Source organism: Crocodylus siamensis, chromosome 11, assembly GCF_052110815.1.
Source record: "Crocodylus siamensis isolate JL-2025a chromosome 11, ASM5211081v1, whole genome shotgun sequence".
Taxonomy (NCBI): Eukaryota; Metazoa; Chordata; order Crocodylia; family Crocodylidae; genus Crocodylus; species Crocodylus siamensis.
The window spans coordinates 50669799-50696832 of NC_143405.1; the positions used below are offsets into that span (position 1 = coordinate 50669799).

The window sequence follows — 27034 nt, forward strand, 5'->3', positions numbered from 1 at the left end:
TTTCTCCTGGGTGGGATAGCAGCATGTTGAGCCAGGGCAGAGCAGTAGAGGACCTGGGGGATCAGCCCCAGGCTCTGGGGGGTGGCACTGGGCAACGGAGAGGCTAACTGGAGCACAAGGGAGCTAAAGTGTAGGGCTAGGTGGAAGGTGGCCCCGGCACTGTGCTCCCTTATGCTCCAGCCAGCTCCCGTCACCATCTACATGTGCGTTGTGGTGCTATATATTACTCTGCCATAGGACAGTACTGTACCCAACAGTACTATCCTATAGCAGACTGAATTAATTTAGTGTGCTCTAATATGGGTGCATGTGTAGATGGTGACACTTTACAGCAGAGTAAATTAGTCAACCCCACAGTAAAGTGCATGTGGTTCCTAGTGACCGAGCTGGCTTTGTAGTTTCTTGCCGAAGAAACTGCCTTCTTTGGTTGGCTTCTATTCTAACCTGGAAAATAGGAACACGGATTTTTTTTTTTTTGAAGAAGGATCATTCTTTGTGCATTTTTTAAACGCATAACCCAAAGAAAGACCAGCCGTTCAATGTTATGTAACTGGGTTGAGGAGGACTTCTCTCAAAACTAAGGTCAGTAACCAGGAATAGAGCCAAATTAACAAGCAGTGATTAGCATTGGGTTATTAAATCCAAAACTCATTAAAAAAAAAAAAGATGTTGAGAGAACCCAGCAGGCACCACAGATTGCTCACACTGTTGATTCAATTTCTGCTGTCTGCTTCAACCCTGGAGAAATCTTATTATGCATTGGGCATCCTCATCTAACATGGAAAGAAGGATGGCACCAGCAGGTGATAGTAAAGGAGCCCCAAAATTAGCCACCTGTGTATTTCAGGGAGTACCATTGCACAGATAAAACATGAGAGATCAGGAACTGGGAAGCATGCTTAGTTCACTGCAGACAGAGCAAGGCTCAACTCATTGTAAGATCCCATCCCACAAGCCAACAGAGTTTTAATCAACTGTTTGCAGGCTCGGCACTCGGGCAAGAGATTGTCTCAACATGTTCCGCATTTGCCAAGAACCACACATCTGTTACTGCTGAGTTAATGGACCAGGGACCAAGGCCACACAGTGAGTTTTATAATGTGTACAGGATTTGGTCCTGGAATGCAAGAACCAATTTTTGGCACGATCAATGGCACTTTGCATGATTAGACTGACTTCAGTATAGCAAGTGGAAACTGCTTTATAGACAACGAATTGCACTTGTCAACAGATCTGGGGCTGAGATATCATTACCCCCATTTTGCAGATATTAAGACTGAGGCACAAATTCCAAGCAACTTTTCCAGGTGTACGATTGGTCAGTGGGCAGCAAAGAAGGGACTAAAACAAGTCTTTCAATTCCCTACTCCAGAGAGGGAAGACAATTTGGGGGTTTTCAGGGTGCGGGACGGAATTATAATAAATCTATTTCTCTGTCACGTGGATCTAGTTCTCTGTGGATGAGAATGCTGTAAGGTCTCAATGCAGACAAGAGAAGACTGTCTAGATCCTGTGCAAATGCATCAATACAGCAGGCCTTTTGTTAAAATCTCCTCACAGATACTGTGGACTCAGCATGCTCTCCATGAAGGCCAATACCCTGATTTTAATGTTGTATAAGCAGGAGGAAAATTTGTCACCTAATCCAATCCCACAGGCCTGGGTTTTTTCAGCTGCTTTTTGAAGATCATTTTCTCAATCGCACCTTCAAGAGATGCTCCAGTTTTCCTTCTGTTTTATACGGAGCTTTCTTGGTTCCCTCCCAGTTTTTCAGCAGTTTTATGGATAGATGGGTTGGCAGCCACATGTTTTCAGTTGTTACCCTAAAGAGTGGAAAGGGTGGAAACCCATTTCTCCTGCCACAAATGCACCTCAGTGTCAGAGCTTCCTGCTTTCAGACATTATCAATCAGCTGTAAATCCTTTTGGTTGCAAGAGTTTGCTTACGTAGGCTTATGGTTTCCTATGCCACCCTTTCAGGCCAGATACTCTGCCACTACTCAGCTACTGTCGAGCAGTCAGCAGTTCATTTAATGCTGTGGGACATCACAATCCCTCTGCTTCCTCAGCAAGAGAGCCATGCAGAACTGTAGTCTCCAGCTAAAATCAATAGGCTGGTAGGCAGCCAAGGAAAGGGAAAGGAGGCTGGGACTGCAGCCCACTTTGTAACCCATTCATCATCTCCAGCAAGTAGCTTCCCCAAACAGCAAGTCAAGCCTAAAAGCCTTCAAGCCCAATGCCCCATGCCATGGCAAATCCAATAATTAAGCACTGTTTACACAGTCTCTGTTCAAATGCTGGCCACTGTCTTTAGAAGGGCCTATGTGGCATAGAAAAGCTGATGTTTGCTAAGCACATTATTAATTAAATGCTACATTAAATAAGAGGGCAGAACTTTTCAGTTGCCTATGGGACCTAGACACCCAATGCCTGTTCATCTGTTGGGAGCTCAGCTTAATTCCTAAGTGGGCCTTGAACATGTCAGCCAAGTTGATTAGTAAAAGACCAGTTTACAGACCATGAAAGCACAGTTAAAAGTGCCTGATTTCACCATGGAAACCCTGGTTTCCTCCTCACACTCCTGCTGTGCAAATCACTGCTCTGTTCCTCAGGTTTCCCCAGCTGTAAAATGGAGCAACGTAGGCACCTCTATGAAGCATGGAGACATTTACTTTAATCAAACACTTATAAGGAGTTTTCATTTCCTCAGATGGAAGACACAATCTGTACTAATTATTACCGTGACAACTCTGCCACCAGGGGCCCCGGGAGGTCTGTGTACCTGAATACAAGAGTGAATTCAGAAGGAATGAAGATGATTTAATCTCCCATGAACCTGAGGATGATCTGCGTATGTGATGGGCACATTATAAAAAGCCAAGCATCCATAAAAATCATATTAGGGAAAATAGAAGTCACGGCAAAGCCATTGTGCTCCTCTTTTTAAGCATATGTAACTTTGGATTCGCTCCATCTTGTAAGTACCTGCCAAACCAGGGCTGCGTGCTGCCAGCTCTATGGACAGAAGCATTTCAGTACGGCATTTATAAACGTGCATCTCCAGCGAGAGGACTCTCCTGTTCCTCGAATGCAGAGGGGACGGTTGCTTCTTTGCTCCATCTCAAAGACTCAGTCCACTCAGAAGTGACTTGATGGATGGTAATGTAGAGCCATGGCCTGTTCTTTGCTTAATAACGGGCATTATCTCATATTAAGGATCATGTCCAGGGTTGATCAGGAGTAAACAGAAAGGTTTAGATGTGAAGAGGTGGTTAGATCATATTTACATGCAAAGAGGTTTAACTATTAGGTGTGTCATGCCATCTCCCACCTCCAGTGTTAGTGGAAGGCTGGCAAAACTGTCCACGTCAGACTGTGATGGGATTAAAAGTCACATTTTTGCACACTTCCAAATGAACAAAAAAAAAAGCGGGGGAGCAGGGCAAGATAATTAAGACTTCTCACTAATGAGATAGGTAAAAAACTTCCTCTATGGAAGAACTGTCCTTTACAGATTTCCTTTAAGCATCCAGTAGTGGCCACGACACAAGAATACAGGATTAAACTGGGAATGGACCTACAATATCAAAGGTTATTCACTACCTCTTACAGCCCAACATTTGAGGTGTAAAGTCACTGAAGATGAGCCAGGCCTAATACAAAACTTAAAAAAACCCACTTCTCGCCCAGCATTAATTGTTTGCGTCTGCTCAGAAATTTGTCTAATTACGACAGCTGGCCACTGAAGTGGATCATCCCTATTGCTATTTCTGGAACTACTTGTATTCAGAAAGCCACACATTAGCTAGCCATAACACTGAAGAAACAGAGCACAGGGCTCAGGATTGTTACGATGTAGATGAACAATTATTATGCCGAGGAGAGATGGCTACTGTAACATGGCAAGCCACGCAGAGTGCAGGTAATGAGTGTGCAAGCTTCTTTCACTCAGCTCTGCCGATGCCTTGTTATCTGAATCTCTCTCTTCCAGTCCTGAAACCCTTGCAAGAAGAGACTGTAGACTGTATATGTTTGTGCAGGCACAGCAACGCTTAAAGCATCATGCTCCAGGCCCAAGGTTGTGAGTTCAAGCCAAAAGAACCCCACGTTTTGTCTTAGGTGTAACCTACTCCTGGCTTGGGACTCACAGGGGTCAGATGTGACCGCTAGTCCATTCACTCCATTGCATGCTGCTGGGACAGAAACCATTGCACCTTAACCACACCAGCCAGAGCGGGACCTTCAACTTATTTGTGTGGACATTGTGTTGGAAGGGAGAGAAACACAGCTGGGTGGAAAAGATGTTTCAAGGGGAAAAAAGTAAATCCCTGAAGCCTTTGTTGACTGAAATTGTGTTCATCTATGTCAGGAACAAATTATTCTGCAGTCATCTTCTTACATGGCCAAACTCACTATACAAAGCTCCCAAAATACTGCACAGTGGGGGTAGGAGCACAACTTTTAAGCCCTTTCTCCTTTACTCCCTTTCTCCTTGAAAAAATCATTAGTGCTCTCCGGACCACAGACTCCTTCGATTTCTTAACTTGCTGGCAAATCAGAAAGCGATCCAATCTCATTAGACCTCCTCTTTCCCTGGCTCCTGAGCTCAGATGTGCTGGCCTGGGTTGTGGGCTTGGCAGAAAAGGCTCCAGAAATAGCTGGTCCAGCTTGTGGCTCCAGTGGTGGTGGAAACCCGTCTGGAGACTGGTACATGGCATCGGAGTCTCAGAAACAGCTCAGTGAGTTTCCATAGCTAACACAGCTTCGTGTGGTAAACTTAAACTCATTAACTCTGCTCCCTGCAGCAACAGCTAGGCAGTCCAAAGTCAGCTCTAAACTGCTATACAGCAGCTAATAACCTCCCCACCTCTGGTTTCCAGATCAAAAATGTACCAATACTTTTGCGTCGAAAATTGTTTTAGAAATACTCTGCCCTCCGCTAACTTTTTTCCTGTCTAGTTGAGAGTTCCCTTGAAACAATTCTAGTTTAAATGGTACGCTCCCAGTAGAAGCAGACTTGTATATAGATCTCTGAAAGTCAACGTCCCCAAACAAGGCATGTTCAAAATCTAGCACCAAAAAAAATGTATGCCTGTGTCCAACTTTTTGTTGAAATCAACTCATCTGCCCCCTATACACTTACTACAGGCCTTGGCTGCCTTCCCAAGAAGTACACAACCCTGTTCTGCACCCCTTCGTCTCCAGCCTCTTGTGTGTCCTGTCCTTGTAACCTTGCCTAGCTAGCAATATCACCTCTTAAAATGGACCCCTGGTGCCATCAGAATCAATGGGGTTTTAACTATCTAATCATCTCAACCTTCTTTGAGCTTTTCCAATCACAAGTCAGATTTTGCTTTTTCTTAATACCTTCATAGTTGGCATCCTCTAAACCAGTTCACGCAGCTGTCACAAATAAGAGCACACACACTTCCACCCTGTACCTCCCCCTTTACTGCCTAGGAGAACTTTTACAACCTTTGAATTTTCCTCAGCGTGAGGTCAGATGTTTGAACCTGAAAGCCTGCAAAAAAAAGACATTTTTTCCCCTGTTATTTGGTTGGTCTAATAAAAGACATTGCCTCTGACCCAAGAGCTTTGTCTGACACCACTTTGCAAGCACCCAGAGAAGTTCCAGCCCAGAACTGCCTTTTCCACCCCCAGTTGACTGGTCCTTACCCATGATGGTGACGTCGTACTCAATCTGGAAGAGCGCCTCCTGGCTGCACTGACGCAGGATATTCAGTGCGTCAGCGTGAGTCACGCTATGAAGGGGAATCCCATCGACGCTCAGCAGCCTGTCCCCAATTTTCAAGGACCCCTCCCTGCAGGGAGCCACAAGCAAAATTCTGTAAAAATCTTGATTAAACATGATTTGAGTACTTCCCCAGACAGTCATTTAGGATATTTATAGTCTGAGGCCCGTCACTTTTAATTAGTAGTTTGAGATTAAAGATTTTGCCTCAGACCCCTTAATGTGTGACCTTCTAGCCTAACAATACTGGCCCTTGAGAGATCTGCATTCAATTAATTAAGCAATTGTTTCTGGAAGAGGAACTTCTAAGCATACTAGAAAATTCCCTACCTGGCTCCAAGGTTTATCAAGCTAGCCATCTCATGCACATATTGGTACAGGACTCATAACTTCACAGGTGTCTTCTCCCAAAAGACTTTACGTTGAAAGCTATAATTAAGTCCTTTGGAGATGCAGGCAAGAAGGGCCAGTGGATATTATATCTGAAATTTGCTTAATCAGAGCTGTGTGAACATTTTGTTAAATGCCATTGTTGAAGGACGTTAAAAAAAAAAAAAGAGTATTACCTGTCTGCTGGGCCACCTGGCCTCACATACGTGAGTACCAATGGCCTGGATTTGTGCCAGTCTTCATGGGCTCCCCCTATGATCAAACCAGGAAAGTCATGAGTAACTGCAGTCCTTGGATCTGCAAGTCCTTACTCTCTCATTGTGGGTGATGGAGGACCGGAGACAGTTTTTATGTAAGAGCTGACACAGCTTGCAAGCAAGTCTGCTCTGGATAGTCAGCCAGCCAGCAGTCCTTGAAGGTTGCTTAGTACATACATTAGGTCACAGTTCTGTTTCTCATCCAAGGTTTTCAACTCTCATTTTCTCTTATCTCTTTCCTCCCTCCACTCTGCTTTCAAATGTGCTCACACCAGCATTTTGTTTACCCGGTCTTTATCAATATCATCACAGGAGTTACTGACCTCTTAGAACAAAGCCAAAACTGTTGCCTTCCTTGTACAGAGACACCTCTATAGTCTTTGGAATAATGCCAGAGCTGCTTTCTGGTGCTACACAAGAAAAAAAGAGAAAGATGAATAAACATAAACCTTTTCTTCCCTTAACTCTTGGAAATAACATTAAGCTACAGCTACATGTAGTCTATATTTCCTCCAATTCGACTTGATTAATACTTTGACATTCAAATGAAACCCTGCCATTTCTCAAACACTTTTAATGTGATTAGTGTCAATCAAAAGCCAGCGGCCTCTCTCATAAATATGAGCTAAATTCAAATTTATTTAAAAAAATATTAAGTCAGAGATGGACTTTAAAGAATAAGGAAATCTAAAATCCTCAGTGTATAAAGTTGGGCTTTTCCCTCAATATATATTTTTTTTTACTTCAAGAAGGTTAAGCAAATGTTTTAAACTGATCCTAGGGAGAAATCAGTTGTGTTTAAGTTAAATATATTACACAGACTATATTCCCACCTCTTGGTTTAGGTTGAATTGTTGTTGAATATTTTTTCTTTGGTTTGGTTGCATTGGGCAGATGGGAGTATGTGTATGCTGAGCACCATTCGTATGGTGGAAAACCCTTAAGGAACAGATGCTCTGAAAGTGCCCCTCCTCCCACACTTTTTTCCCCCCATTTGCATTTTTTTGAGAAAAGTTCAGCCAAAACTCTCCAAAACATGAGAAGACAATCTTCGTTGTAGATGAAGTAGCTCATCTAATAACTAGAGAAAGTACATTTTCTCAGCCTACCTATGCAAAAAGCATAGTGCCCAAAACATTACACACAGTTTGAACAGAAAAAGCAGAGGTCTGGCAATGCATACTTAAGATTTTTAATAATACTTTGTACTACAGCCCCAATAAGGTGGCACTGGGATTCAGGTCAGGATTTACTGTCAAGTCACAGTAAAGCAACAGAAATCTAATCAGCGCTCTCCAGCTAGTGCGCACAAACGGGTACCCATTATGCTGGAAGAGGAGAGCTCTAACTGAACTTGAAGAACAGCACTTCCACCAAAGTTTCACAGACAGATGAAAATGGGATGTGCCCCATTAAACATTTGGGTGATGAAGGCCAGAACAATAAACAAAACTCATATGCATCCCGGAACAGATAGTCAAACACAAAAAGAAAGAAATGAGAGGCACCCACCAGCTGGGGGTAGTTCATACTCCACTTCTAGTACCACCCTTTCCCCGACATTTTTAAGCAGGCTTATAATCTCATCATGTCTCAGTTTAGTCAGGTTGATACCATTCACTGACTTGATATAGTCTCCAACGTTTAGCTGGTCGCTTCTGTAAAGAAACGAATGGTAACAAAAAAGTCTTCTCCATTATGTTCTCTCTGGATGGTCTGGTGCACCTTTTGCTACAGGACAGTGTTTTGAACACCCCATCAAAGATGGATTAGCCGTTTTATCCAACGGAATATAAAAATGACCCACCTGTGGCTGAGGGATGGTAAACCTGCCAGTCTACTGAATTTTCTAAGTGGCAAGCATTCAGATTCAGACAAATAAGAACAACTGAAAAAGAGGTGTTCACAACCTCTCTCCATGCCACTCACCTTTGTGAAAACTTTCACAGGCAAGCCAGAGGCAGATATCAAGTACATCATCTGAATAAAAACTGCAACTAGCAAGACAAATTCTGGGTTTTTCCCTGCCTGCTCTCTACAAAAAATGTTCAAATTTTCCTTTTCTCTTCTCCTTCACCCTTTTGTCTCTCACCCACTCTCCTAGTTGATCCAATATCGATAGTGTTAAGTCTTAGGGTCAAACCCACATTCAGCTGTCAAACTGGTTCAAGATTTAAACCACTATGCAGCCAGGATGTATTCAACTATGTAGGTGCAATCATGAAAAAAACCACTCCAATTGTGTAGAGCCACTTACCTTTATAACTGGCTGGATCAAAAGAAACCCTCCAAACCATTCTCATTAAACCATTCCAAAATGTGCTCTCAAACTGCTGGTTCATGCTCACTGCATAGGAAATAGCTCACAATGGAACAAACTCTACTCGCTAGAATAAAATGTTACATTCTCTAGCATCGTTCAAGCCCCAAGCTAACTCATTAGCCATTATCCAAAGCTACTTCTTTCCATGTCCATATGCCACGCTCTCCAAGCAGAGTTCTCACCTTGCTGCCAATCCTCCTGGCCTCAGATTGGAGACTCTTGGCTTTCCATCTTTGTCCGTGCCCCCTGATATGGTTAACCCGAGGGTGCTTCCTTCCTTCTTAATCAGCTCCACAATAGTAACTCCTCTGAATTCCTCTGAAGAGAAATATTGGAAAAGAAATCAAGCCAACACCATCACCATGAGTGTCTCAGTGGAACGGATGGTTTGGTCGAGCCAATGAAGTGCTATATCCCTATGAGTATTTGAGTCAGAGGAGCTGGGCTTATGCACAGCTTTGTTTCCTTTAAAATGAACAGAGCTGAGAGTGAGGTATCAGGAGCATGATGGATAAAGGGAAAAAATAAGACAGTGAACACTGGAGGGAGAGGAAAAATGAGGATGGGAGAAGGGTTTGTTTCCTTCAAGATAGTACTCCCATTTCCCACTTTTAACTTCTGAAGCAACATCCCTTTTCACAGAAACTCAGACAAAAGTATAACTTCTTCCACATCACTGCTATGTATTTGGGATCATGACAGGTATTTGTAGCTACTCCTTGGGCAAGGTGCACCCTGAGCAACACCATCACTAACGATGTAGACTAGACTTGCGCTCAGAAGCCGTGATCAGTCAGGATTCACTTATGCCACTCCCCACTGCAAAGAGTTGACGTTGTAAGGGGACAAGTGACAGAGAGAGATGGAAGTGGGATACTATTAAAAAGTACATATTCAATTGCTTTTCTACATAATTCTTAAAAATATTGCATCAGGTCACCCTACCTGCCCATAGGTGCATCATTAAGTCAGCTGCTTTCTCAAAGACCTTGAAATAGAAAAAGATCCATGGATGGATTTGAAGGAGGGGACCTTCAACATCAGTTGAGGAAGACTGGTCTGTGCGTAAGGACAGAAGATACTGTGGGGAGGTTTGCAAAAAAGACTGACAGATTTGCAGGTGGAGCAGAATAAGCAGACATAACAGACAAGAGTAGACTCTTAGGGAGACAGAGTTGTGAAAGGCATGGATGAAAAGGACAAGATGATGCTTGACAAAGTGAAGCAGAGGGGCCCAGAGGAAGGATTCGCATCTGATGCTGTGGCCAAAGCAATGACCCAGGAAAACTGCTTCAGCAGCTAAATTGTCTAGATCAGCAAGGGGGAGCGCACATATGTTAGCAGGGCTGGACATTGAGGGGTGACAGTAATTACGATGGAGCTGTTGTGGGCCTAGACTAACACTTTAGCCACCTCAAGAGACAGAACAGGGTGGATCTCAGAACCTCGTGGAGGAAAAAGGAGCAGGATTTAGACAAAGCCCAAACAAGTGACATAAAAAAATGCAGAGTACAAAACGGAAAAGAATCAGATTTTATCGGCACGATGGCATCCAGACATGCTGCTAGGGAGATGAGATTTTTCTGCTCTACCTCAGCTTTCCCATTTAAGTCATGATGTTTTCTTATTTCCCATAAAATACCCAACTGGAGTCAAAAAGACAGTCACTGGTAAGACATGCCTGCTTACATCCATTGCAAGACAAGCTGGTTATAAATATTTACAACAGGATCAGTTCTGTGGTACTTAAATCCCTTATCATCCTGTTATTTTATGAGCACATTCTCATTTCTTTGCAACTGTTAAGTGATACTGCCCTTCCTCCATCAGCAAAACAAATAATCACTAGATTGGTGCCAATTATCAGGTTAAACCAATCTTTTCACCTTTTAAAGCAAGCAAGTGGTTTGTATTTCTGAATGGAAAAACTGGAAGTGGTTGGAAGACAAAGGTCATGGGGGGTGGGATTTGGAAGCAGTCAGCACTGGTTGAGGGGAAGAGCTAGGGCAATGCATTCACCAGTCATCTCTGACACCAGGATTCAAAGTTCAGCTGAGCTGCAAGCAACAGAAAGTTTGCTTAACAAGTAGCCCCTGGTGTTTGTCCATAGCCAGAGGCAGGCTAGGACTAGAAAAGCAGGGTAGCAACTCAAAGTATTTTGGGGCCCTAACAGAGCTTCGTGTAGCACATTTGCACAGAACCTGCCTACATTTTGAGTTGTTGGTCTCCAGTTTCTGAGTGACTAAATGTTCATGCAGATTTTAAAGAACAAAATCTTCCGCGCGATATAGGCATTGATGGCCATCTGCAATGCACTACTCTAGATCTGGACTTCAGAGGACACAAGTTAAAAGTCTTGCAGCTTTACAGTGAACAGTCAAGAGTGAGTTTATCAGGATAGACTAATGCCTCTGTCTCAAATCAGATTTTCTCCACAGAGAGGGAACATTTATAGTGTTTGCACTTTCCAGGCATGGCAACAAGGCGTCTCTTAAATAATTTATTACTACAGTAGCTCTTTTCATTTGCAGGGTTTGGGAGCTCCCCTCTCCCCCTTCATTCAAAAATTAGACTTTGTCCTTTGGCACCACAAAGCATCAAACAATTGCCCTGCAAAATCCGACTGGCACTTTGCTGTTTGCACAGTGCCACAGTAATACAAGAAATTGCACCTTGCCGTAAGTCACTCTACATGCTGCTGCTTTGTAAAGCATATCCCCACAAGGGGTCTCTGCACTTGATTAATGCGAGTCGGGGACCTCTTTGTAAGCTGGGGCTGGTTTGGAAGGTGTTCAATCACTGCTGTGCCTCCATTTAACATGGCAGGGATGACGCATTGTAACGTGTCATGTCCACAATGCTCCTGCTCTTTAAATGCAAACACATTTGATTCATGCCCAGTACAGTAACTTTGTTTTCGATTCACTGATCCAAGATTGCAGTAACTGCCAAAGACTTCCTCGCTGTTCCCTGCTGTTCTAAATGGAGTGCCATCCGGCACTATCTCACAAATCTGCTTTCAACCGAAGAGATGACTGATCAACACAGATGGTACCGTAAGGGGAGATTATTAGCTGTTCAATAGGGCTTAATTTGGGTCCTTGACAAGTGTTTAAAATGAGGACTCCCATAGTCCAATTATCCATCTTCCAGGTTCAAGGAGAAACTTGCCACTTAAAATGACCACAGAGAATCACTTGTCTTTATTTCAAGGTAAGCAATGGCAGTCGCTGACCAACACCAGTCCACACTCCTGCAAATCTCTCTTACCCACACAGGCACATGCACCCCAAGCATAAATGAGCTGGCTACGGGGGCCTCTTTCATTCCAAGACCCTTAAGAAAAGGCAAGTCAGCTATATTGTTTATTGGCAAACAGCTCAACATCCACCCCAAAACCCCTGGAATGAAACAGCTGACCAGTAGCTTATATGAAATTAGTCTGGGATTTCAATCACGACCCATTACAAAACACATTGCAGTTGGCGCCTTTATGTTTTATTGATCGCAAAGAAACCAGTGATTGGCTGGGCTTGGCACATTAACTACCTCCTCGCCCCTAGTAAGGCTCCTTTAGGGTCAGTGTTTTGGTATATTTACAAGATTTTCAAGTATTTTTTTCTCCCTGTATACTGGGGACAGAAAGATAACAGTTTAGTTTCCAGGATGATTTATGGATTAGACCACGGTCTGTTCCAACAGACCAGATGCGTAAAACTACAGGAAACTCTGAGCATACACCCTCCTACCCTAGTGCCCCAGAGAGGCCATGAGCTGAGGATCCCCAGCTGCTCTGTTTCCTGATGCCAATGTGACCCAGATGCCTTGAGTGATGCAAAGGCAGCAGAGCAGGGGTAGATATTTGTCCATTTCCCACTCTCCCCAATATACCCAAATCCAATGTCTTTTTCCCCCTACTACTCCTACTTGAACAGCTGGGTGTAAGTCTTCAGATACCATTCTTTGTCAGGAAGTGTGTTTGTCATCCCAAATATTCCATCTGACACTGCTCAAAGGCAATGGATCACAACCACGGGCTACAGAAGATCTCTGGGACTAGCACTAATAGTGAAAACTTCTCCCTTTTTCCTTCACCTGCTTGGATCTCTAAGGACTGGATTACACTAGAAACAATTATGTCATGCTGGAACATAACTGAGGAGTCATGGTAATTAACCCAATGTCAAACAGCTTAGTACTTGACATAATCAGGCATTGTCATGTTTAATTTTGTGTCTAGTCATTGTGAAGCCTAATGGATACTGTTCAGAACAAGGGCTGTGCAGATTTTTTCAATTCAGTGGTTAAATAAGGAGAGGGAAAGAAAGAAAGAAAAATTGTAACATATTTTTATTTGTCTGAAGTTTCTTGGTTCCATCTCAGCAAAAGAAAGCTGCTAGTATTTGTGCTGGTTTTTCCAAAATACATTTACCTAATTTTTTAAGCAGACAAATTTGAAATGGAAAACTGAAGTATAACATTCACTTCCTACTCAGGGTTTTTTCTTGCATTTTGTTTTTAGTTCTGGCCAAAATGATTCTTCAATTTCAGCCTAAATTCAACAAGCAAATCAATGCCAACATGAATTTTTACTGAAAACTACAAAGCTATCAATCAAGACGACATCATACATAATAGTCCAAGTCAACTCTGTTTAACTGTGTTTGTTAGCATGAGTCCTCAAGAAGCTAATTCTGGTTAAATATTTTTCCAGTTTTTCAAGCCTTTCCTAAATTTTTCTTGATTTTTTTGCACCACATTGCATTCCCAACTGAAGCCATTCCTGATACTTTCCATTACTGAAAACCCAAGTGTTTAAAAAACATTTACTGAAGCCAATATGTCAAGCTGCATTTTGATTATGGTTACAATTTAAAAATTCGATGTAAAAAGTGTCATGAGAAATTTATAAGCAAACACAAATGGGTCTGTTTGGAATCTGTGGAAATAAAAAAGTTGATATATCAATGTTTTCTCATATATTTTTTAAAATTTGTTTCAATTTATCAGCTATGTATAGGAAATTTTTAGTGGGCTTGGGCCCCATGATTGGCCCAATTTTAAAAGTGAAATTTTCTCAAGTTTGAGGCTCATTCGTATCTCCAGCTTCTAGCTGTCTTATTTAAAGGGTGTCAATTGTAGGCACTTATAGATGTGCAGCTCTCTAGTTTAACTCATAGTGCTTTACAGAAAGCACTAGGAGTTAGTCTGACCCTCTTGGCTCAACAGATGTTCGCTGTTGGGTTGGGGGATCAAGCTTCAATTTGGAAGCAATCCAACTGAGGAGCTGCAGACATGCAGTTTCTCTCCCCTAGCCCTACTCCCTCCCTCCCAGTCCAGTGCTCTCTGCACAATGGGAAGGGGAGAGAAGGAAAGGGAGAGAGCTCAGGTTGGGCTTTGCCCAGCAAGCGCTGGACTGGAGGCTGGTGGATTGAAGCCCCCCTGTGTACTCCTGTTTGGGAATGGCTATAGAGCGCTTTCAAGGGGACAGCCACACAACAAAAATAACTTCTGTCTACACCTTGTAAGACACACACTTGCCTATTCAGAACTGGCCCTACACCACAACTTCTTTTCACTGAGTTCTGTGCCTTGAACAGAGTGAGTGGTTATTTTTGATTATTCATGTGGAAGAAGACCCTTAGAAGTAGCTGAGCGAAGTGAGAGGAGTCATGCTACTCATGGGAAAGCTAGTAGAGCAGGAAGAGAGATGAGTGGAAGGGGAAGCTTTTCGAAGACAATAACCTCAGTTACTGGACAAAATAGGCAAGTGCTAAACACCAAGTAAATGGTTAATAGCAGCAGCTAAGAGAACTAAAATTACCATGGACAGAGACAGGTGAAGGTAGTTATGTATATAAGATAACATAACTACTGTACCAGGCAGCACAGTCTGGGGAGAAGGTGAGCAGCCAAAGTGGTAAAAGAACAGGTTAGGGACTACTTAGAAAAATTTGACATCAAAGTTCATGGGGCTGGATGGGATGCATGTGAGGGTGCTGAGGAAATTGGCTGATGTGACTGCAGAGCCACTGGCCATCGTCTTTGAAAATTCACAGCGACTGGGGGAGGTCCCCCACATCTGAAAAAAGGGCAAATACAGTACCTATCCTTAAGAAAGTGAAGAAGGATGATCTGGGAAACAACAGAAAAGAAAGCTTCATCTCAGTTCCCAGACAAAATCATGGAGCAGGTCCTCAAAGAATCCATTTCTAAGCACTTAGTGGAGAAAAAAGTGATCAGGCACAGTCAGCATGGATTTATCCAGAGCAAGTTATGCCTGACAAATCTGATTGCCTTCTATGATGAGATGACTGGCTCTGTGGATACAGGGATAGCAGTGGATGGTGATCTACCTTGACTTTAGCAAGGGTTTTCACATGGTCTCCCACAGCATTCTTGCAAGCAAGCTAAGGAAGTATGGGTTAGATGAATAGACTGTAAGGTGGATACAAATCAGCTGCATCGTCGGGCTGATCACGTAGTGATCAATGGCTCAGTGACTAGTCGGCAGCAGGTATCAAGTGGAGTACCGCAGGGGTTGGTCCTGTGGCCAGTTTTGTTCAGTATCTTCATTAACTATCTAGAAGATGGGCTGGTGTGCACCCTCAGCAAGTTTGTGGATGTCACCAAGTTGAGGGAAGTAGTAGATACACTGGAAAGTAGGGCTAGGATTCAGCGTGACCTAGACAAATTGAAGGACTGGACCAGAAGAAATCTCATGAGGTTCAATAAGGACAAGTGCAAAGTCCAGCACATAGGAAAAAAGAATCCTATGCACCAGTATAGGCTTGGGACCAACTGGTCAAGCAGCAATTCTGTAGAAAAGAACATGGGTGTTACAATGGGTAATGAACTGGATATGAGCCAACAGTGTGCCCCTGTTGTCAGGGTGGTTAACAGCATGCTGGGCTGCATTTGTAGGAACACTGCCAGCAGATCAAAGAAAATAATGATTCCCCTCTACTGTGCACTTATGAGGCACCTTATCTGAAGGGTGGTTTGGAAGAGGATGGAGCTGGACTGCTCTCGGTGGTGGCAGATGACAGAACAAGGAGCAATGGTCTCAAGTTGCAGCAAGGGAAGTTTAGGTTGGATATTAGGAAAAACTCTCTCGTTAGGGGAGTGGTGAAGCACTGGAACAGGTAACCTAGAGAGACAGTTGAATCTCCATCCTTGGAGGTTTTTAAGGACTGGCTCACCAAAGCCCTGGCTGGGATGATCTAGTGGGGGATGGTCCTGCTTTGAGCAGAGGGTTGTCCTGAGGTCCCTTCCAATCCTCATTTTCTATGATTCTATGATTCACCCTTTTGTATATGGTAGCTCTTCCTTCCTCCAGCCTTTATCTTTTTTCCCTTTCTTTCTTTCTTTCTTTCTTTCTTTCTTTCTTTCTTTCTTTCTTTCCAGGTTTTAAGCTATTCAGAGCAATGACTAGTTCTCTCCATTTCTCTGTTTAGCATTCAGGACATTTTAACCACTACAAATCAGAATATAACTGTACACTAACTACCTGCTACATCCCACCCATGCCAAGACTACCAATACTTATTTCTTCTGCACTCTGTTGCTCTTTGATTTTTGATACACCAACAGTGGGCGAGGATACGTGCAAGAGAGTGGGAACAAGAACTAGTCATTTCATTTACCTGGAATGCTTTGCCTTCTGGAGACCAAGGCTGCTTCCATTCCACTCGAGTCCTTGCTGCCCTTTGAGTAAGGCCCATCATCTAACAGTGAAAGAAAAGAAAAACAAATGCTAAGATTATATTGAAAGCCACAGCTACTTTTAAAAACTCATCAATCAACATTTCTATAGACTGTACCAAGCCAGTCACTGGCATGAGGTGAAAAAGAATTTAATCCCTATTTAAGTTTGCAACACTGTCCTGTAGAGGTGGGAAGAAAGAAACAAGAAGAAAGTGATGTGATAATATTATCTGATTTATTTCTCTGGGAACTAATCCTCTAAGAAAGAGAGCAAATTCCCTTACTTCTGTAATTATGTGGAACAGCTGAGATGAGGAAAAGCCGTAACATTAGTCTCACAAGTTTTAAGCCTGTCATTATGCTTGTGAAGAAACTTACCGTCTTTGGAAATGGAGTAATACGTCAGGACACTAACAGGGTACTAAATCACCATACTTGAATTAAATTGCTCATTCTTATAGATCCTATTATTTCAAAGTCAAATTTCTTTGCTGCAGCTTCAGTTACAGTACAGAAAGCACCTTTTCTTAAGAGACTTTTTAAAAAGGCAGTAATAGAAAAGAACGCTATGAAAAAGACCGTGGCCCAATACTGGCTTAAATACAAAGACTGACAGTGGAGTGAGGGAGAGGAAATGGTTAGGGTGCTGAAGGGGAAATCCCAGAATCACCCCTTCCACCTTTCCTCAAATATAACCAAATCACCAATCATGACATCTTCAGAACTGGTTAAGCACGCAGTGCAATTGTTGGAAACTGATATACATTAATCTGGTATCTCTACTCCAACTACAGAGAAAGCTTTACTAGCAGCTTTCTCAAATACAGGTCATTAGGATGGTCTAAATCCTGCAGCATCCTTTAGTTAGCATAAGTCTTAAACCATATAGGGAAGCAAGACTAGGCTGAGAGGAAGAATCAACCTGAAATATGGCTCAAAAGTCTAGGGCAGTGATTCTCAGCTAGGATGCTAAGGCACCCTGGAGTGCCTTAAGATCCTTTCAAAGGTGCCCCTGGGTGCCATGCAATGTTAGCACTGTTAGATGTATGAATACAATTCACAATAACAACCCAGAGTCTTTGACTAGAAATTCAATGTTGTGATCTTCCTCAGTTATTTGAGAATTGTTCTATTATTTTTCTATAGTCAAGGACTTTTTCTATAGTCAGGATTTTACAACATCCTGGCTCCTACCCTGGGGGTCTTTAAGAGGAGGCTAGATGTACACCTTGCTGGGGTCGTTTGACCCCAGTACTCTTTCCTGCCATGGCAGGGGGTTGGACTCGATGATCTGCTCAGGTCCCTTCCAACCCTAGAAACTATGAAAACTATGAAACAAGTGGTGCTTTAAGTCTAATTGTGGGGGTTGCCTTGAGTTAAAAAAGTTGAGAACCACTAGTCCAGGGATTAAGGTTTCAGGCATCTGCCACATTTTAAATGACTAAATGCTCCTACTGATTTCACTGTCACTCATGTAGAAAGCCTGCTCAGAGGCCCTTCAGAAAAGTTGAATATTGTAGATCAATAATTTTTAGAAACTATGAAATCAGTATCATGTAAACCTGATTCCCAATCACTGTATTCCTGGAGTGCCTTCGAACTCTTGGCTTCATTAGCTGTGAAGATTTCAAAAATTGCCAATTTGGTTTAAATAAAAGTTACCTGAAAAATCTTCCCTTCCCTCCCCATAAATTATGTATGAGTCAGATACAATAAGTGTTTTGATTCACTAAGGACAAAGAACACCGAGAACAACCCACTCCATTTAAGCTCAAGAAAAAATGATGAGATTTTACTGAGAGCAGAACTAATAGATTTTTCAGTTCACTGGCTGTCCCAAAATAAAAAAAAATGTTGCTTTCGTTGAACAAAGTGATGCATTTGACCCAAAACATTTCATCTGAGACACTTAATTTTCTTCATACTATTGAAGTTCACTGAGACTATAATAGAATTTACAATAAAACTTAAAAAAAAAAATTTTGAAAATAGCTAAATGAAATGAAACTTCCATTTTTTCAAAATATAATTTCAGATCTTTTCCATGTGAAACAGTTTGCCACCACTGACATGGATTTGTGGAAATGCTTAGGTTGGCCTCAGTCTACAGTATTTGGGGTTTGGTTTTGTTGAGGGTGGGGGGGGGGGGTTGTGGAGGTTTTGTATTTGAACAAAAAATTTGAGCCTGAAATCTTTGTCTAGTTTTACTTTTAGCATACTGAAAGCCATGGATATGTGTAGAGATCGTCCATGTAAATTGTGGAAGATCTTTGGTCCAATTAAGAATTTTAAAATTTTGCTCCAAACGAGTAAAGACAACAGTAGAATTAACTTCTATAAATGTAAGTCTATGAACTTCTTACCTGATCCATGCCAAACCTTTGCAATAAAAGGGAATTCTTGAATTTTTAAGTGCAATTTCTGCCTATCAAGGAGAATCCCTTAAAAAAATTATAATAATTTTGAGGTTTGCCTATGAACATTGAAAGGAAGATTTCTGATGGCCAAAAGATTTCTCTCTGTCTCAGAACTAGACCTGAGGTCAACCTGCCCCCTTGGTCAATCTATAAATTTGCCATTAGCCTGTGTTGTAATGATGAGTGCTGCAAAATAGAGTGAGGCAGTTCCTTTCAAAAAAAGGAATGAATGAAACAGGTAATATCTCTGCTGAATAATACCGGGCTGACAGTTACATCCCTTTTTAAAAGATCTGGCAGCACGGCTCATGCTGTTTATACTGACATTGAAACAGGCTGCACTTGTGTAGATAATTAAAACAAGCATGAGGCCAAGCCATTGATTTCTGATAAGAGCTTGCATAGCATGGCCCCAATTCTAAGAGCAAAATGCTTCAAAGTTAATTTGCATTTATAGCAAAAATGCTCCCCGAAGTGATCAGAGGCAGGGGACAGAGCTATGGCTGGGCTTTACAACTCCTGACATAGTTTAATTTATTAGTGGCAGTTCAGCTTCAGCAACCTAGTTTTAAGAAGTAAAATTGTCCAGCGTCTCCTTATCAGTAGGTCCTTGATGATGAAGCCAAAGGCAGCCAAAGGCCTGGCACTGCGGTAATCTAAGCCAGAGGTCAGCAAGGGCTTGTCTCTGGCAAGTCGTTTCATACTTCTACTCACCGACTCACAGAACACAATGAGAAGAGACAACTAATGAAGGGAATTCAGCTTCTCACAACGGACCTCGAACTGTGATGCAAGTCCAAACTGCCCCTTTGGATTTCAGTCCCTTGGTCACTAATCTGGGCACTGTCAACTTGTATTGGCCATGCAGCCAGGCCACTTTACACACAGGGCTCTCATACCTGAGCTCAGGCTAGGCCTGTTGTGACCTCTGCAGGAGTACATGCCTTCTGAGCCCTACAGCGTCTCTTCCCACATGGCATCTGTTCTCTCCAGTGGAAGCAAACTAACAGCAGAAGTAGGGTTCCAACTCCTCTTGTTTACCCACCCCCTAAATCAGTCAGGGTCCAAGCCAGTCTTTACCATACTGATACTGGTGCAGGGTGAGAGCTTCACACCACTGACTGGCATGAATCTCAGATTCTTTGTGCCTTGTCTTCCCCTCCATTTCCTGAGTGCTTCAGGGAGTGAGTATGCTGAGCAGCTGGAAAAGTTTCTCACAGCCCCCTCCTTTCTTCCCAGCAGCAGTGACTAAGTACGTGGGAAGAAGACAAGAGGTTCATGCATTCGCAGCGTGTACATTAGCCAGAAGTTTACTAACCCAGAACACAGTGAAAGAAGAGAATGCTGCTTTGACCCTATGAGCACTCTGCCTTCTGATGAAAACACCTAATGAGAGTGATGTGTAAGGCTTGAGATATTTCCCTTTTCTGGTGCTATCAAGCCATCAAACTAACCTTGTCCTACAGTGAGTATGCAGATGGCTTCTCAGGCAGCATTTCTGCTCCAGCAATTGCTGTTGATACAGTTAGCTCATCAAAGCTCTGCCATTCTTGGACCACAAGAGATCCAGATTGTGCCATTAAGAAACGGCACACTTGGGTTTTGTGGCTACTGATTAGTTTAGGATGGCATTGAGCCACTTGGATTATGAACTTGTAAAGAGGAAAGGAAACCATTTTTTTCCTCTAAATGAGAGACATTATTGCCTGCTATAACACAAGGTGCCGCACTGAAGGCAACATACCACAGAGCAAATGGGAGCCCTATATTACTGGGAAACCACAAAAGACAATCTGAAGCCAGCTCAATAATCTGCTAGCAAAGTAAGGCAGCCAGCCATCTGTTTCTCATCAATACGCCACTGCAGACTAGTCAGCCACCAGAGTGCTTCTCTACTGAATTTCCCTGTGGTAACCCCAATAGATAACGATATGAAATTTCACATCAGTAACAATTATTCTCCCCACTCCAAAAAGTGCTATACCTGTTGACAAACCACTTTAGAAAGTAATGCATGGTAACCGTATTGCCCTCCCATTAATAAGCAGCCTCCGTAACAGCTAAGAGCAAGGTAGTTGCATTCACTGCTTATAATTAGACATACAACAGGGAAGCTGGTCAATGAATTCCCTTGTTATTCCATTGCCAGTTGGATCAGCTGGCAAATAATTAGCACAAAGGTTCCCCTTTCTCTTCCACTTCTTCTTTCCAAACACGGCTGATTATGCTAAAACTGTTTGGCTTTTGCTCATTATCTGGCTAAAATGTTTGAACAGTCAGGGAAGCTGTCACAGGCTGCCTGTCGAAGTGTGAATTGGCATTCACTTGTGTTAGATTCCCTGCCGAGCAGCTCTTTGTTCATTTTCAGCTGATTTCCTGCTCTGCCAATCAAAGTGGTTTTAATGGAGTTGTTATACATATATATATATATATATATATATGTAAAGTTCTAATGCTGAGAGCCCAGAAATCTCTAGTCTTGTTTCTATCTGCTTACACAAAAACATATTTCTAGGAGACCCCAGCAAAGAGGAGAATCGGTTCACTGGCCAGACAGCACTGTATCATTGTACCATGTGGCTAACTATAATGGTACAAAATTCATAAGTTCTTGCCCTTGTTCTAGACAGTTATTAAATTTATTTTAAATATAACCACTCTTAAAAAGAAAACCAAATAATACATTGAAGTATTTAGAATCAGAGAAATGAGGACTGGAAGGAACCTCAGTAGGTCATCTAGTCCAACCCTGAACTCAAAACAACACCAACCCCAACCACGTCATGCAAGCCAAGGCCTTGTCTAGCTGGGTCTTAAAAACCTCCAAGGACGGAGATTTCCTTGTGGAGGTCTGCTACTTCATCTACTTTGAGAATTCGTACTTCTTAATGAAAGTTTCTAGTTGACCTGCTTAAATTCCACCCTCCCCGCCAATACAGGCAAGCAGCCTAGAAACTTTGATTAAGAAAAAAGCAGGAATTCTCAAAGCAGTCAAATGAATTCCAGAGCTGGAGTTTTAAGGGGAAAAAAAAACACACAATAGAAACACTCAGGAACCCAACTGAACATCTAGAGATGTGCAATGGGAACACAAAAACTTAACATTGTTTAGAAGTTATGGACAGCTGACTCAAATTTAATCTTTTCCTTGACAAGAGGCACTACATTTGTTTGTCTGGAGATGAAAAAAAATGAAATCTATTCATTAACCTCAGCCTCATTTAACCTCGTCACATCGTCCAGCCTTCGTTCAGCAGGGTGTTTATATAGACCCACCGGTTTCAGCAGGCACACTGTTCCATTAGATTTGGTGAGACAACTTGCAGGCTGGTGAAGAAAGAGTGAAGTGCCCTTCTGATATGAAATGCAAGTCACTATTTCAAATGTCCATAAGAGGGACAAACAGATATCCCATGAAAAAAGAGGTGGCCTGTGTGAAAGAAACTGGTAGTTTTGGTTGTTTTTAGTGACTATACAGTAATATTGTACAAGAACTTAAACATCAACTTCTCCTTCAGAATTCATCACAGCTCATCGGTGGCAGAGAGTCCAGAGACTGAGTGGGCAAGAAAAAACTCATCCCGGGTAAAGAGGATCTCTTGTTGTGAACTTGGGTATGCTGCAGATGTCAAAAATGTAGTGCATACAGTTCAAAAAGTGTTCCCCTTCCCGGTCCCTCAAAAGAGAGAGTTAAGGGGAGCAGGTAGGTCAGTAACTATTCAAGTCTGTAGATAACCATCTCCAGTGTCTGTGGGGACAGAGTATCTGACACTTATGGCGGTTATTCCCACTTCTCCTCACTATCTTCTATAGCAACAGAGACCAAACTACTCTACAGCAGTCATGTCAACAGATAAGCATGAACCCCAAACAGCAAGAGCCCATTTAGGAAAGACAATAATTGAAAGAACGTATTGCACAGAACACAGGAGTTCATTCCCCTCCAAGCAGGTGTCTTAAAATCTCATTGGAAAATGAACCGTCTTCCAAAAAAGCCCTGTGGAGAACAGCTGTGAATGGCAGAGAGTCCAATGGAGCAGCAAGTCAAAATAGGCAGTACAGTTAAATTGTTCAGTGTCTCCTCCTTCTTAACTGAAGTCCGTACTTTCCCACGGAATGGAAATACTGCTCTTCTGCATCTTCCAGATAATTTACTGCTGAGGAAACCTGGTCTACTACCCCTCCTCCTCTACTCCCTCTTATAAATGGGCAGAAAATATTGCAGGAGGCTTCTGTGGAAAGTCCCTTGCCTACGTGTTGCCAGGTTGTTGCAAAGGAGGGCAGCTTATGGTTGCCTGGAACACCCATTACTCTATTAACAATTCTTGGAAATACAGTACCAGAACTGAATCACTTACTGTACAAACACCATTTGTTACCTTAACACTTGCAAAAATGTCAAGGATGCAATAAAAATGTACCGCCACCTGCTCTCTAACTACCCAGTATGTCTCCTCTCTGCTTCTTCAGCATATCAGCCAAGGGTGTTTTACTTTGCAATATGTTGCCTGAGGATAACAATTACAAATCCAAAGAACAGGGAGCCAATCTAATGATCTAGTGCATAGGGCAAAAATGGAGCTGCCTTCTGAAGGCCTCCTTGCTGGCCTCTGTCTTCAAGTTCAATGGTTTATCATTCTGAGAGCTGCATACCAGCAGCAGACCATCTCTAAACCTTTTCAAAGGATAAGAGTCAGGGAGTGATTTAAATCTCTCATCACTTACTTGAGCAGATGCACACTCACACCCATACTCACACTCCACAACTAGGTTGATAATGATTATGCTACACAATATGAAACACAAAAGTTATGTATTGGAGAAGACCAGGTAGGGTACTGGCTTCAGCTGCAAGAAACCCTGTTCAGTTCTTTACTCTGCATCACACCTGGACAAATTACTTTAAAAAAAATCACTTTGCATCTCTGCACCTCACCTGTATTATACTTCCCTACCACCAGGCTGGATTAACCCTTTAGTGGGCCCTAGACAAACAAACTCTTGGGCACCTACTTAATGCTGTATATTTATATGACTTTTTTCACTCAATAATTATAATATGCATAATACGCACAACTGGGCCCCTTCTTCACTTAGGGCCCTAGGCGTTAATCCAGTCCTGCCTTCTGCACAGGTGGTATTGTCTGACCAAGGATATTAAAGATTATAAAATGCTCAGATACTACGACAGTGAGTACCATAACAAGTTGAAACATACAGGCGCAGACGATGCAGTCCATCACACTCTACAGGACATTTTCTATTACCTTGCCCAACCTTAATTTAATCTGCATCTTAAGCAAATGAAAAATTGTGAAGATCCCTAAAGAAACTATTGCTTGTCCAAAAAGATCTGCACATAAATAGGAGTCATTTGACTTTCTGAAAAAAAAAAATTGATGTTTTCTCTCAAACAATTTTGGCTGTTCTAAAAATGGTAGGCTTTTCTTGGGAAACATTTCAAATGAAGCGTGTGTGGGAGAGCTGTTTTTGGTTTTGTTTTCGATACTTTGCAGAAATTTTCTAATTGTAAACAAAAAACGAGCCACACGACTACAGTTGGTTGGTTAAAAAGAGAGAAGGACATTTTCAAAAGAACCAATACTCTCATTTTGAAAAGAAGCCTTTTTCATTAGCCCTGCCCAAAAAGAAAAAAGTCCATCGTCTCTAAACCCCACCAACACATAAAGCATTCACATCTCACACTGCCAGCTGACTCAGTCACCATCAGATTTGGCAAAATTCTCAGTAGTCCTATTGCACTCAATGCCATAATAAGATTTATGGATGATAAAAAAAAAAAGGATTAACTGGTACTAAAATCACTGAGCACCCCATTCTCTCTCTATTCCAGCATAAAGCCCAGCTTTGATAAGACGACAGCCAAGGCTAGCAAAGGAGCTAGAAGTTCTTGGAAAAATCCTATCTTCAGTGAAATCAATTACCACTTCCCCCAGCAACCTGTTGTCTTACACTAAGTTTTTGGATAAACCAGAGTTAAGGTAAAGGAAGCTTATTCTGGAAGAGCACTAATTTAGAGGTTTGTTAACTGTGAAATAACAAAGAAAACTCCTGTTAATTTGGAAGAGTTGTGTTACATTGTTAACTGAAAACGCCTTTTAAAGAAGCCCAAGAAACAAAACTGAATTTAGTAGCAGGTAAATTTACTTACTGTAAATTGTTAATGTCCTAGAATTAGTGTAAAACAACTCCTGTAGAGAAAGTGCATTAATGCTGTAGGGGGAAAGGGGAGTTTAAAGTTTCCATTTGCTTAATGGAATAAAGGACAGTTGGAGGCAGCTGTTTTCTTGAAGAATAATTGCATGTTTGTTTAGAGAAATGAACACTAAAATGGTGTTAAAGACTGTAAACTGTGTGGTAACACACATTGCAAATTGGTGCCTTTTGCTGGAAGGGAAGGGGGGGGGGTTTGTTTGGTTGGTTGGTTTGGCTTTTTTTTTTTGCTAAATAGGAGCTGCTAAGAGTGAATATGATTTGATCCAATTTTAAGAGTTATTTTTAAAACCTAAAGATGTGTTAATCTGCAGCTCAGAGATATACTTGTATATATATAAGTTGGGATGTATGTGAGTGGGTGCTCAATAGGCAACTCTTGTGGCCAGGTGTCAGTGATCATTCAAAAACCGTAAGTCCTTATATACTAGTTCCTAGGAGACAGATATTTAAAAGGTGTTAGGCCACATCTATATGGTAAAGGTACTGTGTTAGGCTGTGATGCCCACAAGCCCACCCATACCACAACTACAATGCCTCCTGCTTAGGTGGTACCCTACCTGCAGTGGTGCAGCATGCTTGATGATCATGGTAAGTTCACCTTGTAGATATGGCTTCAGATGCCTGCAGGCACAGATGGATGAGTGGCTGGAATTTCTAAAATTGTCTACCTTTACATTTCTGGCTCTAACTAACACCATGGTAAATTGTGATACGGCCAGTAAAGTGAATTGTGAAATAATGTCACCATTTTTATCGTCTCTGGGAGTCAGTGCAGGATTACACACTATAGTGTGACACGAAAGCCTTTTAAGGGTGCGGTGCGGTGTTGCTCAATATTAGTAGTGAGGTATACAAATGCCTACATAATTCACAAAATAAATCCAGGGGTTTCAAATAGGAGTCCATAGTGTCAAAAACATTCTGACCCACAGTAATCTTGTTAAGTTCTCCGCACCAGAAGACTTGCTCTTTTCTGTTGTCAGAATGAGTGAAAGCTAAGAGCTGGCCTTTTCCAAGGGATGCCTTGCGTTTAATAAGGGATGCCTTGAATCTAACAAATCTAATGTAATCAAGAATCACGACCATACAGTAAGTGCACTGGCACTTTGTCCACCACACTTTCAAAGTTACAGTGACCAAACTCGCAGCTCACCATTTTGGGGACCTATTGCTTGTATTACCATAGCACTAACGGCAGATCCAGAAGGGGATGCAGTAGATGCCCCTTTCCTACTTTGATTCCTGGTCCACTCAAAGTTTACAGCCAACAAACTGGTCGTGGCAGCAGTGAGGGAGTCACTTCATAATTTACCTTATTCCTTCTAAACTCTTCATTCAGGGTGTTAATGACCCTCTCCTTTCTAATGATCCTGATATTTCACTAATGAAGCTAGCCTTTAGTTTACAATTCTGGTGTCTGTGAGCTGGTCTTCTTAATGTAGCTCCTATTTCAAAGCCCTGTAAACAGTTTTTAACTCTAGCTAAAAACATTAATTCAAGTATGGAAACATTAACTCAAGTGAACTTCAACTCAGGTGTGGAAATACATTTCAGCGAAGTACTGAATGCCCTGTGAAGATGCTCGAGAAGGCTGAAAGAGACTTATGTTTCATTCTAATCACAACAGGGCAAAAGAAACATCTTTTGATTATTTTTGCCTAGTTTGTTGTATTTTATACATAATATAGGATACAGCCAATTCATACAGATTCTAATAAAGTTGTATTCATTTTTGCTTTGAGCTTAAGCTGCATAACATAGCCCTAGGCCCCTAGCATATTAGTAAAGCTTCTAGTTTTGTTTTACCTGGAGGAAAATGTGGTGTGTTATATGCACCCATCGATAGCACCTAGGAACTTAATGCAAAGACCACTGGTCCATTTTGATAAACTCTGTACAAACAGAACAATGAAGTAGTCTCTTCCCCAGAGAACAGACAATGTTGGGCAGGA

General features: G+C 42.1%; 1 protein-coding gene across 3 annotated transcripts in view; it reads right to left on the reverse strand.

The window, feature by feature from the left end:
- The window catches only part of GRIP2 (glutamate receptor interacting protein 2), a 165741-nt gene that overhangs the window by 65465 nt on the left and 73242 nt on the right, over positions 1–27034 (reverse strand). For all 3 annotated transcript variants that reach the window (XM_090021476.1, XM_090021480.1, XM_090021479.1), the window contains exons 2-7: positions 16368–16448; positions 8904–9039; positions 7911–8056; positions 6722–6808; positions 6318–6393; positions 5676–5821 (exon numbers count right to left, since the gene is read on the reverse strand). In XM_090021476.1, coding sequence (XP_089877602.1) covers positions 5676–5821; positions 6318–6393; positions 6722–6808; positions 7911–8056; positions 8904–9039; positions 16368–16448 — 672 coding nt within the window. The remainder of the gene's footprint in view (positions 1–5675; positions 5822–6317; positions 6394–6721; positions 6809–7910; positions 8057–8903; positions 9040–16367; positions 16449–27034) is intronic.